Source organism: Haemaphysalis longicornis, unplaced genomic scaffold (genome assembly GCF_048455015.1).
Source record: "Haemaphysalis longicornis isolate Haplotype H1 unplaced genomic scaffold, Haemaphysalis longicornis Haplotype H1 scaffold_3, whole genome shotgun sequence".
Taxonomy (NCBI): domain Eukaryota; kingdom Metazoa; phylum Arthropoda; class Arachnida; order Ixodida; family Ixodidae; genus Haemaphysalis; species Haemaphysalis longicornis.
In genome coordinates this window covers 10,449,563-10,468,228 of record NW_027526335.1, presented here as the reverse complement: position 1 = coordinate 10,468,228, position 18,666 = coordinate 10,449,563, and the positions used below count along the sequence as shown (strand labels likewise).

The 18,666-nt window shown below is 49.9% G+C and overlaps 1 protein-coding gene across 1 annotated transcript in view; it reads left to right on the top strand.

Annotated features, from left to right (window-relative positions):
• Nompc (no mechanoreceptor potential C) overlaps positions 1–18,666 on the top strand; it is an 82,005-nt gene that overhangs the window by 38,613 nt on the left and 24,726 nt on the right. The window contains exons 4-12 of the mRNA XM_077702292.1: positions 378–494; positions 6,524–6,931; positions 10,666–10,764; positions 10,862–10,960; positions 11,999–12,100; positions 12,686–12,787; positions 13,876–13,974; positions 14,468–14,599; positions 15,851–15,979. Coding sequence (XP_077558418.1) covers positions 378–494; positions 6,524–6,931; positions 10,666–10,764; positions 10,862–10,960; positions 11,999–12,100; positions 12,686–12,787; positions 13,876–13,974; positions 14,468–14,599; positions 15,851–15,979 — 1,287 coding nt within the window. The remainder of the gene's footprint in view (positions 1–377; positions 495–6,523; positions 6,932–10,665; positions 10,765–10,861; positions 10,961–11,998; positions 12,101–12,685; positions 12,788–13,875; positions 13,975–14,467; positions 14,600–15,850; positions 15,980–18,666) is intronic.

The window sequence follows — 18,666 nt, the reverse complement described above, 5'->3', positions numbered from 1 at the left end:
GACAACCCCCTTGTGCGGGTGAGTGTGAACTGTTGGCGTAACAGCCAAATGGGGATTGGTGAATCGGCTGAGAGCTTCTGACGGCTGCTGTCATCGTCAGTGGCCAATCACCTGAATGGGTATGTTGCTAGGCCGTCACAGCCAATGGCCATTGTCATGAAAGGTTGCGGCCACGCTTTTCTGGCAACGCCCATCTGGTCACGCTGCTCTTATCGCCAAATGAGCCAAGTAATGCGTAAGCGACGCTCATGCATTTTTCAGTGGGGGATTGCGCTGTAACGTGATAAACATATTCGGAACAGATACAGAAGTCGGCACGTTCCTATGGTGAGCGTGGCAAATAATTCCCCCTGCGCGCGCATCACGTTTTCCCGCAGCCCAAAGGCCAGCTGCCGATCCATATGCTGAGTGCACGTGCGACGGGGGCCGCCATCGTTCCGCTGCAACTGCTGCTCCGAGCCGGAGACAAGAACGTGCGCATGGTACCCGACATGGTGAGCCGATGGGAGGCCCACGCCTGCGCGCGCACCGTCTCGAGCGACGCCAGGCACCCTGACCTTGTGTTTTTGTGTTTTTAATTAACAGCGGGGCTGTTGCAGGCCGAACCTTTCCGGATGTCTGCTGTAGGTCTTGCGTCACGCGGGGTAGGAGCAGGTTCCTATACCCATCGATAGAGGGCGCAGTGGTCTCGCAGGGATGAGTTCCCCTCCTCTGCCGCTGAGGTTTAGCTACTGATTCCCTTGAGTGAACGGTAAATTTCTTGGGCGAGCGCCCGTAGACGTTCGAGCCGACACAAGATGACCACAGCTCTGCTGTTTCAGTAGACTTCGCACTGGGCGGGACTAGGAGGAGGAATGAACATTTATTGCGCAAAAGGACGGGAGTGAGGGGCGGTGGTCAGCTTCCTACGTCCAGGAGGCCGCGAGCCTTTGCTGGTTCCAGGGCTCGTTGCACCAGGGCTTTTTGGCGCTCCGGCGCCGAGCTGGTCAGCGCGGACTCCCACTGCTCTGGGGGAGAGGAGGGAACGGGGTCAGGTTGCGTGGGCAGGAGTAGACGAGGTGATAGGTTGTGGGAGGTGTGTCGCAGTGCGCGCAGTTGTAGGGGTATAAGAGTGAGATATGTGTGCGAGGATGGTGTGGTTGTAAAAGGTGTCAGTTTGCAGTCTGCTGTAGACATGGAGGAAAGAAAAGGGCTGTAGATATATGCCTCGTAGTTAGATAACGTGTGGTGTGTGTATGTGTGTGTGTGGGGGGGGGGGGGGGGGGGGATAATATGTTCTTCTCGTGTGGTTGTAATGTGACAAGAATGAGCTGTATATGTTGTCAAGGGCTGCAGGGTGGGTAGGTTCACGGTCCGTGCCTCTCAGGGCAGCTTGTGTTGAGGATTGGGATGCCCGGGAGTGTTCTCGAGCGGCAGCGTGCGCCGCTTCGTTCCCAACAAGACCCGACTGGCCAGGAGTCCAGAAAATGACCACCTCTAGGTCTCTAGCCAATCGCTGTAGGATTGGGATGGCCTTGGGGTGTGTCAGCCCGATGTAAATTTTTATTAAATTTTCAGGGGCGTGAAAATTTTCCTGTTTCTTTCATAAAAATACAAAAATTTGAAAGAAAAGCCATTGCGAACGGATTAATTTTTGCTGGACGGGTCAATGCTTAGCTTTGCAGCGGACAAAGCCGTCTGGACAATGAGGTTGGATTGCAGCCGCAATGGCTGCACGTGCCTCGAAGATTCCCACACTCCTTCTCTTGACCAAACTCCATTTCAGGCTCTGTATTCTGCGATGTTAGCCAGAAGTCCACCAGTGTTTAGCAAGAGTCGCATCACCACAGAATTGCGTGGGGAAGCTGCTTTTTTTAAAATTTTATCCTGGTTGAAAAAAAAAAACGAAAGGAAACTGTTTTCTCCGGAATTTTTTAACTTTTTTTTTTTCTACCGCTTACATCTCTACGTGGAATTGGGTTTCATTTTTTCTACCTGAACGGTTCGTTACAGCGGGGCTTTTCTCGCTTCGGTCATTCAGGCATAAATAGGCTGCAGAGGACAAGTATTGCAGAGTCGTGGCGGGTGCGTACGCGCAGGGAACTGTCGATTTGTATATAATGAAGCTAAACTGGGACGGACTGCGTAAAGAACGATTTAATGGCCGATTATAGCATACCCTTCCCTCAACAGTCGCGTGCATCCGGTTATAGGCCTTAACGCAAGATCTATAGATGTCTCAAACGAGACTTGCCTATATCTACTGTTCAACAAGTCCTCCCCTCCCCTTTCGCCAAGCTAAACGACCAAGGAGTAGCCAAACCTTCCCACTGATTTTGATGCATACCCTGGAATGCTCTTGGCTACTTATGAATCTACTTGGGCAACCCTCGCACTCGGTCGGATGAAGGTTCGGGCGTTTCAGACGACGTGTGGGCCATCAGAGTTGCACCATTGCGGCATCCAAAGCCGTGTGCTTTGTTTGTCTTTCAATCTCCATCTCCAGTGTGCCCGCGACTACCGGCCTGGAACAGAAATCGCAGGCACCAAATCGGCTGTGGGACTGCTCGTTTCCAAAGGCCCGCGTGGGCCTCGAGTTCTTGCTAAGGCTCGCAAGCAAGCAAGACAAGCGACATGTATAGTCTGCGGGCCGTTGCTGGGCGGCGTGTATTGAACAGTGCAGCATGGACGAAACGGGGCTCAGAAAAACTTGACCTCGGGAAGGTTGCTCTCGTTGAACATGGGCGGCATGCAGATGCCGAAGTCGCTGGCCGGGTAGAAGACGCACTTGCACTCGGACTCGCACTCGAGCTGCATGAAGCCTCCGCAGATCCTGCCGCAAGCGGCCAGGTTTTCGGCGCGCACCGGGCCGCGCCACAGCAGCACCAGCAGCACTAGCAGCAGGCAGCGAACCGCCGTCGACGTCGGGGAGCCCATGCTCGATGTGCACGCACGAGAGACGGCGCGGAAATCGTGCGAGGGTGTCCGATCTGCGTGAACCTTTCGGTGCCGCACGGCAGGGGCTCACAAGGCCACTTGACCTCACGCTGCCAACGCTGCAGGGAAAGTAGGCCGCAATCGCTGCTTAGTGAGGGTACAGCGAGAGGAAATTTCGCAGCTTATAAAAGCTATCACGGGTCAGTGAAAACACACAGAATACCCATACTTTCGCTGTTTCGTTATCGCCTGTCATGCTTGTGAACAACCTTATGTACACCTTACCCCACATGGCCGTCAGCCAAAATTAGCGTATCTTCCTTGCTCTATAGTCTCCCACTTCGATGCGAACGGCAGTATGTCATGTCCTTCACCTCTTAATTCGGTAGCCGGATAATTTTATTGCGGAATTCAGTTATTACGATCGAGCTCATTGCGTTTTTTTTTTTGTGTGTGTGGGAAGGGGGGGGGGGAGGCCACAGAATGTTTATCTCTTGCATACGACTGATTAATTTGAGTGGGAAGGTCAACGCGTTAACTCAGTAAATTCGGATCGTTTTGGCGTTAATATAAAAGTCCAACGTTAATATAAAGTCCAAAAGTCCAAAAGTTAATATAAAAGACGGAAGTCCAACGCATCCAATGTCGGCCCAGGTGACAGCCGTTACCGGCACAGTTTGTAATACGCTGAAGCCAGCGTACGTTATGCGACCCAAAAAAGTGCTCGGCTTACCACGCAACCCTCGGGAATTGCAGACGCGAACGGTCGTAACGGGAGCTCTCAGAATTCCCATCAAAAAGCGGCCGTATCCTGTAGCACTTCGGCTCCTTTGCCTTCAATCTGTCGAACGCAGCCTGTAATGGGCTTGTCTTGGTATTCGACCCCAATTGCGCTTCAATCGCTGGAGAGTCATTAGTGATGATCATGATAACAATCATAATAATCATTTCCGTTCTCGTCGTCATCAGCTGTACGGCGCGCGCCTGGGCGAACAGGCCAAGCGCGCGCCGTATCAGTCCATGACGACGAGAGATTGTGTAGTTCGGGGACGCTGAGTTCGGGGACGCCTGCGCGCGTCCCCGAACTACACAATCGCTTTTTTCAGAGGCTATTGGTCCCTCTTGTGGTTAGCTCCCGCGCGAACTCGGTCGCTACGCGCAAATTGATCATCGTCATCGTGGGTGATCATCGTGGGTGATTGGACAATAAATGGCAACCACCATCATTCCCGCCGTTGTGTTCGTTGACGCGTGACAGTCAGCAGTATCACACACCTTCTTTTGAGTTTATAGCGAAAAAGTCAGTTTACAGCGCGTTTGTTTTCCCCGCGTTGTCGAGATATCACCGCGGCCGGTGCGCACAAATCCGCCTCGTTTCACCCGGGTAGAGAGTTGGAATGTGGGTTAGTAAAGAGAGGGGGTAAAGAATGCGCTCGCGACGACTTAAACGTGGCTGACCATGTAATTAGAGAACGCCAGCTGGTGTTGTAGGGGCGAAGCACCTTACGGGCTCGGACTGTCGGCGTCTCCTGTCATCGTCTCCTGCAACCACTGCACTAAAACACCGAGACACTCGTTTTCCAACCCTTTGCTCTAGAACGTAACGACTACTAAAAGAAAAGTAAATCATGGATAAAACCGGTTCGAAATAAACTAGCATGATTTAAAGATTTGTGCAACGTTCCCTGTCCGCTTCAGCAATCGTCAAGCACAAGCAGAAGCTGGGCCAGAGTGGCAGGTGCGTTAACGACCGCCTTCGTGAGCACGCATATAGCATGCGCATAGGAACAGGGAGCAATCTTGCCTTACAGTGCAAGAAAATACTGCAAAAATTGCTACCCCAAGCTCAACGAAGCCCGCATCTTAAAACGGTACCGTGACGGCCGATCCCGCGAAATCTTTGAGGCTTCAGTTATAAGCATTAAGGGGGAGGGATGCGTGAATTCGCCTTCCGTGGCACTCTTTCAGCGGGAGATTGCGTATCTGGCCAGATGAAAAGTATGTTTGTGTGTTTTATCGCCTTTTATAGCCGACGCCGCCTTTTTAAGCTTTGTTTATCTCGCTTTTCTTTTTTTTTTCTTTCTCGTACTGGCGTATGATTACGTTGTTACCTTCTTCTATTTATTGCCAAGTCTAATAATAAAATTTCACCAGGTGCTCGGCAGCGCTCGTGTCTGTTTGCCCTCTCTCTGTCCAAGTTTTTCGCGCTGTTTCCTAAGGTGTCAGAAGCTGTTTTTATACAGGTTATAATTTGTGTTACACTCAACCGCCTCTCGACGCTAGGCCTGATCGGGTCGGGTGGTCGGCTTAAGCAAGAAAAGGCATACTTGCTTGGTGCCGGGACCTCGTTCATCACCGAGGACGAGCCCCCAGGGCAGGGTGCGCGCATTGCACTGCGCTCGCATCGACCCCTGCCACTAGCCCAAACTTGGGCAGATAGCGCATGCAAATTGCTTAAATCCTGTTCAACGCAAGAGAAGGCGCCACCGCCTCAGCAAGCGCGCAATTGCTCCTCCCACTGGCGCTTCTCCGGCGCCCAATCAGCGCGCGTCGTGTGGCAAGAAAGACTTACAATTTTTGAATACACTAACGCAGTTCATGCTTGGCCCCTCCCCAGGTTTCACGTTAGTGAAGATGGCCCAATTTTTTTTTCAAGAGAGTTCGGAGAGCACTTGGCAGTGGCAGTAAGCGGCAAGTGCTGAAGAAGTGTCGTTGCGTTTTCCTAAAGCTGTTTGCCAGCGTCGTGTCTGGGAGCGCTGGCTGCGCGAGCGGCGTTTACCACGGTAACTTTGACGGTATGACGGCAACTTTGTTGCCTTGTTCGGCCACGTCTACGTCTCACAGTAAATATAACTGCGTTAAAGATAAATCATCGGCTCCATATTAAGGGCCGCCTAATACCTCTGACGAAGACCCATAACGAGAATTCTCGAAAAGCAGAAAGTAACACCTACGTAAAGTCGGCGGCCTTGGAAATCTGCGGATAGGCCTGCCTTGGAGGTATGAGTAAAAGCCGGTCCGCACAGTGAACTTCAGTCGGCACGTCGCAACAGCGGTCCTGTAATAGGCGAAGAGCAGTTGCATTGGCGAATCGAGCTATGGGTGTTCTTCCTTGCTCTTCCTGTGAAATCCTCTACGTTTAATCACCCCGCCAATACGTCGCCATTTGTTCATGCTGAACGCACTCTGCTTCTTTCTCTGCTTGCTCCGCTTGCATGCTCCGCTGGTAAGCGTTATTAGTGTGCGCTGAACGGTGCGCTTCTGCTAGTATCCCACGTCCAGCTACGGGCCGCAGCTCCCCCTCCTAGGGCTTCATCGCATCGCTGCATGCACGAGGTAACTGCCTTCAGCTATGTACACTGCATTGGCCGTAATGCAAGGACAGAGTCCGCCTGGTGGCGCGCAAACTATGGCCCAGCCCGGTCGAGTCCAACTGCTAAGCACGCCACCCCCACTGGCAGGCCTGTCCTCCTTCGGTCCCAACTAGTGCAACTCTACAACATTCGCTATGGGGCCAAGGTAGAAATCGCACCAGTCAGTGCTGCTACCAGCCGATCGAGTGGTTGCCTCTCGGTTCCTCAGGGAGCGGTGTGGGCGCTGCTTGCAGGACGGCAACATCCCCCTGTTCCTGGCCGTGGAGGCGGGGAACCACGGCGTGTGCCGCGACCTGCTGGGCGCCATGACGCGCGAGCAGGTCTCGTACGTGCACCCGAGCACGGGCAACACGGCGCTGCACTTGGCGGCGCGGCGGCGCGACCTGGACATCATGCGCTTCCTGGTCGAGTGCCAGAGCCCCGTGAACCAGCAGAACGCCGAGGGACAGACGCCGCTGCACGTGGCCGCCCGCGAGGGCGACGAGCAGGCCGTCAAGCTGTTCCACCACGCGGGCGCCAACCCCAACCTCATCGACAGCGAGGACCGCACGCCGCTGCACATCGCCACGCAGCTGGGACACGTGGGCGTCGTCGAGCTGCTCATCGACAAGTACAAGGCGTCCGTGCTCCACCGGACAAAGGTAGCGCCACCACAACCACTAGCTGGCTGGCTGATGCCGCCTTCTTGTACGCAGTGCGAAATCGGAGGTCCGTGCAGAGTTTTGCCCTCTCCGCCTGGCCACGCATCTCAGCGCACGGCTGTGCCTGAAACAACCACACTTTAGATTCACATGTGTTAGAAATATTTAGATCGTGCAGTGGAGGGTGCGATCTGGTACTGGGGAGGGATCATGCAGTAAGTAGCAGATGATGAAGCGTGGCTATAAGTGAGTCGACATTTAAAAAAAAGAAAAACGCTTGGAGGCAGCCTCCCATCTATTACCTTATTCCAAGCCACTCGTATATGCATACGTAGTAGGGTCCCGTACCAATACTGAGGTAAATTTTCACTGAAGATTCACTGAAACTACAGTAGTTTAACTGCAGCTCAAATGATTTATTGTGAATCGTTCACATCAACAACTACAAAGATCAATTTTCGGTCCCTAGATGTTAAGTAGCTATGAACCATACAGTTCAAAACATGTGTGCACAGGTTAACATTCGTGCACACATAACAAACCCGGGGCATGTAGACAAGCACAGCCTGATTGGAAAGCTGATTAGAAGCACGGCACTGAATATATAAAATAGCAAAAACTGGACATTATTCGCTCCAATATGATTGCAAGGCAAAAACAGTAATTCAGCATATAAGACAGGTATGAAACGATACGCAAAAAGCCTCAATGTCGCTTCCTAAAAGTGCAATTTCGAAGTACAATACGTAGGACAACCAAATCGTATAATCGGTAAGCGATCACGCATATAAAAATTGGCCGCGTATCTGCTCCTTTCGTTGCAAATGCCGACAAAAGACGATAGTCTTTATCGACTTTTGCCAAGTAAATGCATCCCTTCGCTTTACCGCTCACCTCCCATGTTGTTCCTCTTGCGCCGCACTGCTCCCAAGGTAAAGACGCCAAAGGTTTGCTTAAATCATTTTAAATTTACCGCGTTCCACTGCTCCAGGCCGGGTGTATCGATGCCAAAGCTGCCGTACGGTGGAGACGCGTGTGAATCGAGGCGCCCTCCTTCACCGTTGATAGAACGACGTTGCCCTACTCCACGTGCGTTCCAAGCTGAACATGAAACCTATCTAGTGGAACCTTTCGTAACTGTTGCCGGTTGATTTCTTAAAATGACGCCAGAAGCTATAGTGGCGCGGGCGACACCAGGCAACGGCGGAGTGAATTTTTTTTCTGCAGTTGATGAAGTATTTAATTTCGCAACAATCAAGCATGTATGATTTTTTGTAAAGGAACACTGCAAATATCACTTCTGTATTGATTTTTTGTCTTATATTTGCGTAATGTCTTGTTGTTCTCCAACAATGTTGACAATTATGAACATTACACCGGACTTAGACGGGTAGATTTAGCTGTGACTATATAAGGCTATTGCGCAGGCCTTGTTTTACTTTGGCCGGTTAGCTGAATCGAGTCACAGACCGACAGACAGACATACATACACAAACCAATATTTCTGTGTTTAAGTAGCCCAAGAAAGATCACCTTTAATAAATAATTTTAAGAGTACGACAAGCAAAGAATGAGCTTTGAATTAAAAGCAGTGATGGGAGCACGTTCGTTAACGGTACTACAGTAAAAGCTCATTAATTCGAACTCGAAGGGGACCATAAAATTGTTCGAATTAAGCGGAGTTCGAATTAGCGGGCGGGCACTAGAATGAATGGAAATCGCGCCATACTGCGTGGGCAGAACACAAAGAAGCGACCTATGGACTCGTTATCGCGAATTAGGCGCTACTACACGTTTGTGGCTGGGGGTTTCGTAAATGATAATGACATGCGCCGGAGCACTGGCGCCGGTGGCGCGGCGCCCTCTGTAGAAGCGAAATAAGCCGTTGCAGGAGCGTAGCGCGCGAGCCACGCTGTTGTTTTTCTGTTTCGTTGTTTTGCATCTCTAGTAAATTTGGTTTGGTTTGGATTTGCAACACATTGTAATCACTCTGGGCCGACTTCTTTTGCGAGGATCGATGGAAACCAGGGGATCGTAGTTCGAATTAACCGTTCTGGATACCGACGCGTTCGGATTATCGGGAGTTTTCCTCCATTGAAATATACAGGGCTGTGCCGGGACAAGGGTGTCAGTTCGAATTAACAGAGTTCGAATTAACGAGCTTTTACTGCATAACGAAATAACGCAGATAGTCCCAAATTTTTGCACGAATTTACTACAATCACCGCTGATCGTACAGGTCTCTGGATGACGGCATTGAATATTTACCTTGAGAAGAAAATGCAAGTTGTTTGGATGATTTGGTATACGGTAATTCGGCTAAGCGGTAGCCACGTAGTTGCAACACCAGCATTGTCTGTGGGAACTACGGAATTAATCTTTCTTAGCACTTTTGTGCGAAGCCTTAGTGAGGGATTTCATGGCGCTCGCGCGCTGCGCAGGCGTGCTAAAAAACGCAGTGCGGGAAAGCCACCTTACGAAGACGAAGCTTTTCGCCGGAGCAAACTCATGTCGCCGCTTGCGTCGGAGTGGAAACCCTGTCTCCTAAAAAGTTTTTCCGCACGAAATTTTTTGCAAACATATAATTTCCGCATGCCGTGAGTGCACTGCGATTGGTACAGTGTATATGGTGGCCTAAGGAGAATATTAGATACGTTTAGTGTGAGCTTATTGGACAGAGACCATTCTTGTATACATTTTAGTTTTGCATTGACCACGTTCTGAGCACCTCATAGGATTCACGTTCTACTAATATGACCGTATATTCAACGCACATAAAAGTCCGCGCATTACGTAAACCAGGGTCAGCAACATGCGGCCCGCGGGGCAGTTTTATGCCACCCCCGGCACATCGTCGGACCGCCTCCCTCATCCCCCCCTCCCATTTCTCCTTGTGGCTTCCTAACTGAAGGCCGGCATGGCAGTTCTGACTTCGAATGTTGTTCCACAGGAACAAAGAAAGAAAGAGCTTCCAGTTGGCATTGTCCCCCCTCTTCACACTCAGCTAGGTAACGTCTTCACTCGCTTTCGTCACAAAGGTCCAAAAAAGGGGGATTAAACTTGACACTTCAAAATTCAAGACAACTTCAAAATAAACATGATTTCTATTCCAGTTTTGTGCATTATTGGCAATTCTCCGATGTTTTTCTTTGCCTGGAAAGATCCCTCCCATTTGCCCTCTGGCCCCTGCCATGTCGGCTTGATGCAACTCGAGTGAAAGTAAAGGTCGAGTGAAAGTAAAGGCGAAAGTAAAGTAAAGTAAAGACTCAAAGTAAAAGTCCTAATACCTATCTTTGAGGAACTCCCCCATACACGATTATTTGTTTAGATTTTTATGTATCTGTTTTGCTCCTTATCCTTTGAGCTGTCGGTCATTTTGTGTGCCGTTTGTGTGTCAGGGACGCCGCATTCTCGACCTACTGAGTTAACCAATGTTTCCGCTATAAAAGCTGTATTTGTTCGGTCATTGGTGTTGAATGATAATATGTATCATCGCGATCAGTGAGCATTAGATTGGCGTTTCGAATGCGAACTCTATATTACCGAGTATTTTCCCAGTAACAACGTCCACACAACGTTTATTCCACAAACCGGGTTGTTAATCGACATAGCATTGCGTGAAGTCGTCAACAAGAGTGCACAGGCGTGTTTATGAAAAACTTTTTGACGATCAGGAAACGACGATTTTTTTAGCTGATGTTGCGGTCCCGCCATTTCTCTCGTTTCTCCCGCAGGATGGCAGCACACTGATGCACATCGCTGCAGAAGCCGGGAGACCGGAAACTGCCATGGTCTTTATGAAGAAGGGCGTCCCTTTGCACATGTCAAATAAGGTACGCTGCAGGCCTGAAACAGCCAGGACAGCTGCGTTCTCTTTCTTTTGTTTTTGTCGCTGCGAATATCAACGGTGTGTGAACGCGCATTTCACAGGCGGGCGCCAAGTGCATCCACACAGCGGCGCAGAAGGGCTACGTGGAGATCGTCAGGACGCTGCTTCAAAAGGGAGAGCACGTGGACGTCAAGACAAATGTAACCAAAGCACCTCCTGACTACCATTGTGCAGGCATCTTCCGCACAAACCAACCGAACGAAAGATTAGAGCGACGGTATTTCTTCGCGTGCTTTTTACAAGGCAACGAGGGTTTGGAGCTCTACAATTACAACAGAAGCTTCGAAATACTACCCACCTCCCTCACCTCACCCAACCCTTCACCCAAAGAGCGATGGGAGATCTTGCGGTCCAGCCCTACCGTGCCGACCCACATAGCCCTCGTGGCTCGGGGCCTGGAGGTGCTGGAAGCATACGGGCCCCGATAATAGGGGACCGCCCCATCGGCCGCCTTGATAGTGACCCCTCTATGGGCTCAAATAAAGTTCAACCAACCAACCAACTACGACGCGGAGAGCTGCGCTGAGTGCGCTTGGGGCTATACTATAAGCGTTCAGAAGTTATGTAACGTTTTAAACTAATTTTAGGATGTGTACGTATAGCGCTAGCATTTTATTCAAAGGATTAGGCAAAGCGACGCAGTTCATTTCAAGTTTCGAGTTATGAGCTCCAAAGCTGTTGAGCGGTAGCAGCGAAAAGGTCGCAGGCTGGTGTGCCTAATTTCCGTGCGGCAGAGGATGAGATCATTAGGATAGGAACGGTACGCTCAGGTATAGCTTTGTCGCTGCTTCGGGACGGATGGATGGCTAAGCCACCCCACCCCGGTCCACAACAAATTGATGCACAGCGATTATCTGAAACTGCAGTTTACTAAATTAAAAGCGGTCTAGCACGGGTTGTTTGAGTGGATCCTCCAGCGGCTGTAGCCGTATGCCGAATTGCCGAACCTGTGCCGATCTACTCGTTCTACTGCTGATAACATGAACTGGTCCATTCATTTAGTAAACTGACACTTTAGACACTACCAGCGTTTGTGTACTTTCCCTTTCCCTTCGTCACCATCCCTATGCTACATCGTAGCCAGCAAAAGTTCTCTATTACTCCTCTGAAAAAAGACACGTACAAGTGGCGCAGGCAATTTCGCACTCACAACGCCTCCTTGCGGCCGCTGCACGCAGGACGGACACACGGCTCTTCACGTGGCCGTGTCCGCGGGTCAGGCGCTGGTCGTCGAGGCCCTCCTGGGACACGGCGCCCAGGTCCAGTTCAAGGCCGGGCCCGTAAGTCCTTTCACCGACGCGCACTTTCTGCTTGTCATGCGTTTCCCGCCCCGATAATGCTTCCACAAGGACTGCCCTCACAGCCGCCCACGGAAAGATGCCCAGAGAAATGGGGTGTTGTGACAGGGAATAATCAGTAATAATAGCGCCCAAATATGCCGCCTACCAGACTGGTCAAGAAACGTTTCTGGGTGGATTGTTAGGGAAGGCATAATTAGGAGTTGCAAAAACTGGAAGATGAAGATCGCAGCTCTACAGGAAAGCCAGAACAAATCTAAAAGGAGTGAGGTCGAAAGCTCCAGCTACCACCAGACAGGTGGTACTAAGCAGTCGGGAGTAGGCATTTATTACTGAATTTTCCAAAACGATAATTGAAAATGTCACCACCATGCATGGCAAGGATCTTGATTGGAGCAATGTCCTTGATGAGTTAAGAAGTGAAATATAAATTAGTGACGTAGTGGAGCAATGTCCTTGATGAGTTAAGAAGTTAAATATAAGTTAGTGTTGTAGCATTACTCACTCCACGCTCCCAGCAGCAAACACCGATGAACTGCGAGCCTTGCAAACGTTCGCTGCTTGCAGAACAACGAGACGCCACTGCACATCGCGGCTCGCGTGAAAAACGGCGACGACTGTGCGGAGCTGCTCATCAAAAGCGGCGCGGACGTGAACGAAAAGGATGCGGTGAGACTTGCGCTTGCCACAATGGTCCTTCGGGGTGGCCTTTTGGCAACGTGCTTGCTGATTGCGGCATCCTTAGGCGTGTAAAGGGTCCACTGGAGACGGCGGCTACGGCCCGCGGTATCCCTCGCAGATGCCTCCTGGCTTCTGTGCCCCGTTGAAAGTCGGCGGCGTCCGTTACGAATGTCACCTACGTTGCATAAACGCGTTCAAGTTTAAAAATGGCGTCTTGTGTGCTGCTTGGTGATCGAATCGTAACCTCAAAGTCCTGCTATTGATTTCCACTGCAGTATATTATACTTGTACCGCATGGCCTTAGCATTATCGCGGGAGGAAAATCTGTTTGCGTCCTTATTATCTTTCCCTAATTCTTTTTTTTTACCGCAATCATACACAGCAGAGCGAATTTGCGTTGTCCCAGTTAAGTGTACAGCCATATGTTGCATAAGTGGCGAGAAATTTGCAAACAATCTTACTTCCCCTTCGCGACGAGCGGTACGACCTACTACGCTTTCCGTTACAAATAGCGGATTCGCGACTTAAGACCTCTATTCACGCGTCAGGTTGACAAGGACAGTTCATGGGGACGATGGTGACGATTCGTCGCGCCGTGCTGTTAGGAGGCGGCACGACAAAAGGCACGAACCATGGTAGATGAAGCGATTATTTAATGAGCGGCCATGATGGCGCGAGCGAACACCGGGCTATCCCGCGCTCAGAACGTCCTCGCCTTCTGTTGGTCTTCCATGGCACAGTGCGCCATTGCAAGTCGTCATTCGTTGTAATCCACGCCTGCTCTTTGTCCCTTCTATGGAGCCCCCTGCGGCCTGCTCTCAACTTTCCAATAAGCGCGCACGAGCACAGGAATGCGGGCGAGCTTGCGTCGTCCCCTGATGATCACACAACGATAAGAGGAGTGTGCACATAAATTACGATTAGACAGCAGTCTCCTTCGTGTCTTGAAAAGTACAGCTACAGTTTTGTTCCTAAAAAAAATTCATGTCAGGCCTCGTGAAATCATCTGTGCTAATAACAGAAATTTGTACTTGCTTGAAATGGTCAGATTTTTTTTTTTTACTCTTTTATCATAGAACGGGGAAATACCGCTGCATTTCGCCGCTCGAGGAGGTCACCTAAGAACCACGAAGCTGCTGCTAGCGGACAACAGCGTATCGGATCTTCTGAACAAGGTGGGGTTATTTAACACTGGCTTATATTCAAGTGATTATTCGTAGTGCTTAATTTCATAAGGTCGTTTGTGCTTTTGTTTCCTTCATACGATAAACTCATATGTTTGGTCTCCGTCAGCGTATAACGCAGTAAATTCCCTGTCAATCCATTTGAAATATGTTTAAAAACAGAAATAGCAAGCTCGATTTTAGTAGTGAAATTACACTGAATCTTTCGGTCGGTCTAACCTAACCTCACTGTGGAATTCCGGCTTGCCAATTCCGCGCTTAAATATCCTATAACTAAATTAATAGCATATCGCTCACAAATGATCGCAAATAATTAAGTAACCGGCAAGGATACAATCGATTGATTGATTGATTGATTGATTGATTGATTGATTGATTGATTGATTGATTGATTGATTGATTGATTGATTGATTGATTGATTGATTGATTGATTGATTGATTGATTGATTCATTCATTCATTCATTCATTCATTCTTCCGACAGGAAGGAGAGAGTCCTCTGCACGTGGCAGTCAAAAACTGCCACTTCCCGGTTGTGCAAGCTCTCCTTGACGACTGGGAGAAGAAAAACACGGATCCAGAAGATAAAAAGAGGCTCTCCAACCAGAAGAACCTGGTAGGCGCTGTACACAGTTTGCGACGCTCTATACCATTTTCCTGCGCACTTTTCGCATTCTTACGAGGCAGAGCTGAGGCCAAACGTGTTATACGCTGAGAAAAAGCCACATTTAAACATGCGTGGACATGTTTAAAGCCTACCTAATCACATTCGGGTCTACTTGTGCGGGACATTATAGGCAACGGCTTCGAAAAAATGTACTTATGCGGCGTTACATTTAAAAACTTTACAAAGGGACCGGAAGAAAATTTGGTTAGGCTGAAGTTTATATTTGCTTGCAGCTGCGCCGTGTAGCTAGTGACAGTAACAAATGGCTCCCGAAAGTCGTGTCTGACCTTTGGCCTGTTGTTGCCGTAAGGCGAACACCTGTGGGAACAGGCATGGGAAATGAAAGCGGTGGGAAAATACCGCTACGATGAGCTGTCTAGCGGAGTTCTTGAACTGTACTCATAACAAATTGCTTCTTGCTTCGTTTATTTCAGTTACTTTCAGGGCCCAGGTTATGTGTTACAGAGCACGGTGGGCTAAACAAATAAAAACGTTGGGAGAACACAGTGAAATAAGGCAGAGAGTGAACATGTCAATTGAAGTCGAAAGTCATAACTATATACAAACGAACGTAAAATGGCAAGTGAAAATTCGTGCAGGCGAAACGCAGCATGCACATACACACAAACTTATGAAAGGATAACTTGACTCAGTAATGGTAACGCGAAAAGGGCGAAAGCTGCCTAGTCACCACAGTAGTCAGTGAAATAAAGCCGGCGTGAAGAGCTTGTTACCGCAATTGCGTGCGAATAGTTTAACGATTAACGAATATTTCATTACGCGAGCAACGAAAAAAATCTTTTCACAATTACTGTATAGAATGTCAAATTATTACACTGTAACTTAGAAACGTGTAACGAAATGCTACAATTCCACTAGCTCTGTCAGACTGCATAAGCTCAAACGCAAAAACAAACGAGGGTGTGAACTTGAACGCGCACATTTGGAGACTGAATTGTTTTATCCTGTCAGATATTAGCATGGCCATCACTCATTTATAATACCGAAGCCCTCACTCCCGCCTTGCCGTACCGTGCTTCATAAGTTTAACCAAGCCACAGACCCTGCTCTGCCTCTCAATCAACCTCACCGGAAGGAAGCGTGTGCAAGATCACGCTTTGATGTTCGCGTTTATTTGCGTTCCGGCGGCACACAAGCCCGGCGACTATGAATGACACTGCGGGCGTGCGTTGTTTGCAGGAGGGCGAGAACTCGCTTCACTACGCGGCCACCATAACTGAGAAGCAGAAGCACTACGCCACCGAGGACCGCGACATCATGCGCTTCTTGCTCAAACACGGAGGCGACGTCAACGCCGAGACCAGGACGGTGAGTTCCTCCTTGTACTCCGAGAAGACCATATCTGCTATGAAGCTGGGTGATGCCTTTCCCCCCTTTCCCCGGAAACCCCTTCTCCGGAAAGTGGGCATATTGGGGGGCGAACTGCAATGACCATGCGATATAACTTGAAAATCAAACGCTAACGACGCAGGAGAGTCACCTGTGGAAACGATTGGTTTTGCCGCATTGCACGCACGAAGGAATCTGTTGGTCGTCGTGCCTCATCACAGCATTAGATAGGGCTTACACTGATCACCCTACCGTTTATCACATCCAGGCCATGGTAAACCTACTGGCCCGAAACGGAACACAGGTCCGCGTCGCCTGGATTCCGGGGCATGTGACTCAGGGGGTTGGCAATCACGCTGCTCATAATGCAGCGCGGTAGAGCCTTCAGTCTACACCTCACTTGATTGCTCCCGATCTTGCACCTGGTCCGGGTCTACATCCGCGCCTACAACTGGATCATGTATACAGACATTCTCGCAGAAAGCGGCTCGCTGAGAAGACTCCGTGGGGTTACCTGCATGGTGTCCCCACCCTGCCCCGCTCTGCAGAAATCTTTGTTAACAAGACAATCGCTAATGCTGCCCTTACACCCTCCACACTGCAGAAATGGTTGCACTTGAACTCTTCAGCCTCTCCGTACTGTCCCCATTGCCAATAAAATGTTTTTACACCTCAAACACCTCCCTTGGCACTGTTGCAGCTTCTGCATCTTCACGCGTGCTTCTTTGCTTCGTGCTCTGCCTCATCTCCCGATGACCCCTCGAACGAAGACGCAAGTTTTCTGCATGCTTTAGGTGTTTTTTTTTTTCTATTAAGAGTGGCCGGACAAGGGTAGTGTGAGGTGGGGTTTGCACTCCCCTTCCAAAAAAAATCCATGATCATCTCCAACGACTGCATTTAGCGAAAAAGAGACGCGGACGAAGAAGAAGTACACAGGACACTCGCTAGACTACAACTGAAATTTTACTTAGCGTCCATGAACCAAAGAAAGATAACATATCACCACGACCTTCCCCTACACAACCCCACACACGTCAGCCTATGTCTCGCACATGCGCCCTCGTAGGTAGCCTATCTCCTTATCTGTAAGAGTGATTGAAGGAGTGCTCACATAATTAACTCCTTCCCTGTATATATATAAACTGCCTCGTTAATCTCGCGACTAGTTTGGTCACGTCCAGATCCTATGGCCTCCCGCCGCAAGCGATGAAACTGCTCCACGGTGTTCTCTCAGCCTGACGTTTAAACACCGCCCCGTCTGTCCCACGTATAGCATTTGCCGCAGGACAGCGGAATGCGGTAGATGACACCTTCTTTGCAGGTGACAAAACTGGTGGCATGTATTTTGGTGCAAGCTTCGCGTGGCTTCTCGTTTACGGCGGGGCACATCCGCATCAGCTTGCCAGGCGCGGTGGCCAGCACTTCCACGCCGCATTTCCCCCCCACTTTTTTGAGGCGGTGCGTGAGCTGATGCACGTATGGCACGGCTACGCATCGCAACCTCTCCCGGTTGGAGTCTTCTTCCGTTGGAGAGCCCTTACCGACTTTAACCTCCTCGATGGGGCTTTCTGCGACCGCAGCCACCAACTCCAAAGGGAAGCCCGCATGCGTCAGACGAGCCACCTGAGCTTGCACACCTTGTGAGCGCACGACTTCTGGAGGGCTATGCGAACTGCCTGCGCGGTGCCCTCCAGAAGTCGTGCGCTCACAAGGTAGCTGGTAGTGTGCAAGCTCAAGTGGCTCGTCTGACACAGGCTGAGAGAGCACCGTGCATCAGTTTCATCGCTTGGGAGGCCATCTGGCGGATCATTGCAAGCGGTGCCCTGGTTGTACGCCGCCGTTCGATAAAACACGTGTTTTAGGATCTGGACGTGACCAAACTAGTGAGATTAACGAGGCATTTTATATCTATAGGGACCGGGCAGCTGGACGGGTGGCGCCACCACTCGGCGCTCCTCTCGTTAGTGGAATGAGCCGGTGCATTGGACTACACAGCCTCCCGTTGTTTTTGTCGTGTTTGCTTCGTATTAGTATTAATTCTAGTTTAAATTACCTTCATTGGTTTCAATGAATACAATTTCCACGCCAGCCGCTGGGATACCTCGATACGTGTGCTTTGAAGAGAAAGGCGCTTGCGTACGAGATGGATTACCGCGTATATAGCCGTGGAAATGTTGCGGTAGTTTATACTTTCTTTCTGTAACCGTGAGCTATGTGCCTTCGGTTTTGGTGAGCGACACTGTGACAGCATGGGAGCCTGAAAGCCGAAGTGGAACTCCCACGTTTATCAAGAGCCAAAGTTATTCACCCACCCGACAGCCCAAGCTACAAGCCATCCCTCCTCCCCTTCCCGTTTTACCACTTGCAGTTAAAAAATGTGGCAGTGTTAACGTCAGCCGGTGTTTTTTAATGCTTACGTGTTCTTTACGGAGTACCTAAAAAATCGTGTAATGCCTTGTGAAGACACCAAAAACGCACGATTAGTTGCCTCAAATATGGGTGCATCAGCCCGAGTCCTCCAGCACAGACACATTTCCGAAACGCTGGAAAAAGTTTAGATTTGGAGAGGGGTACATGGAAGTTCAAAATTAAACGAAGTTGTATTTTCTCTTCATGGCTCCTTTAAGCCCAGAAATTTCGATATGATTTTTAGGGGTGAAGCCCCC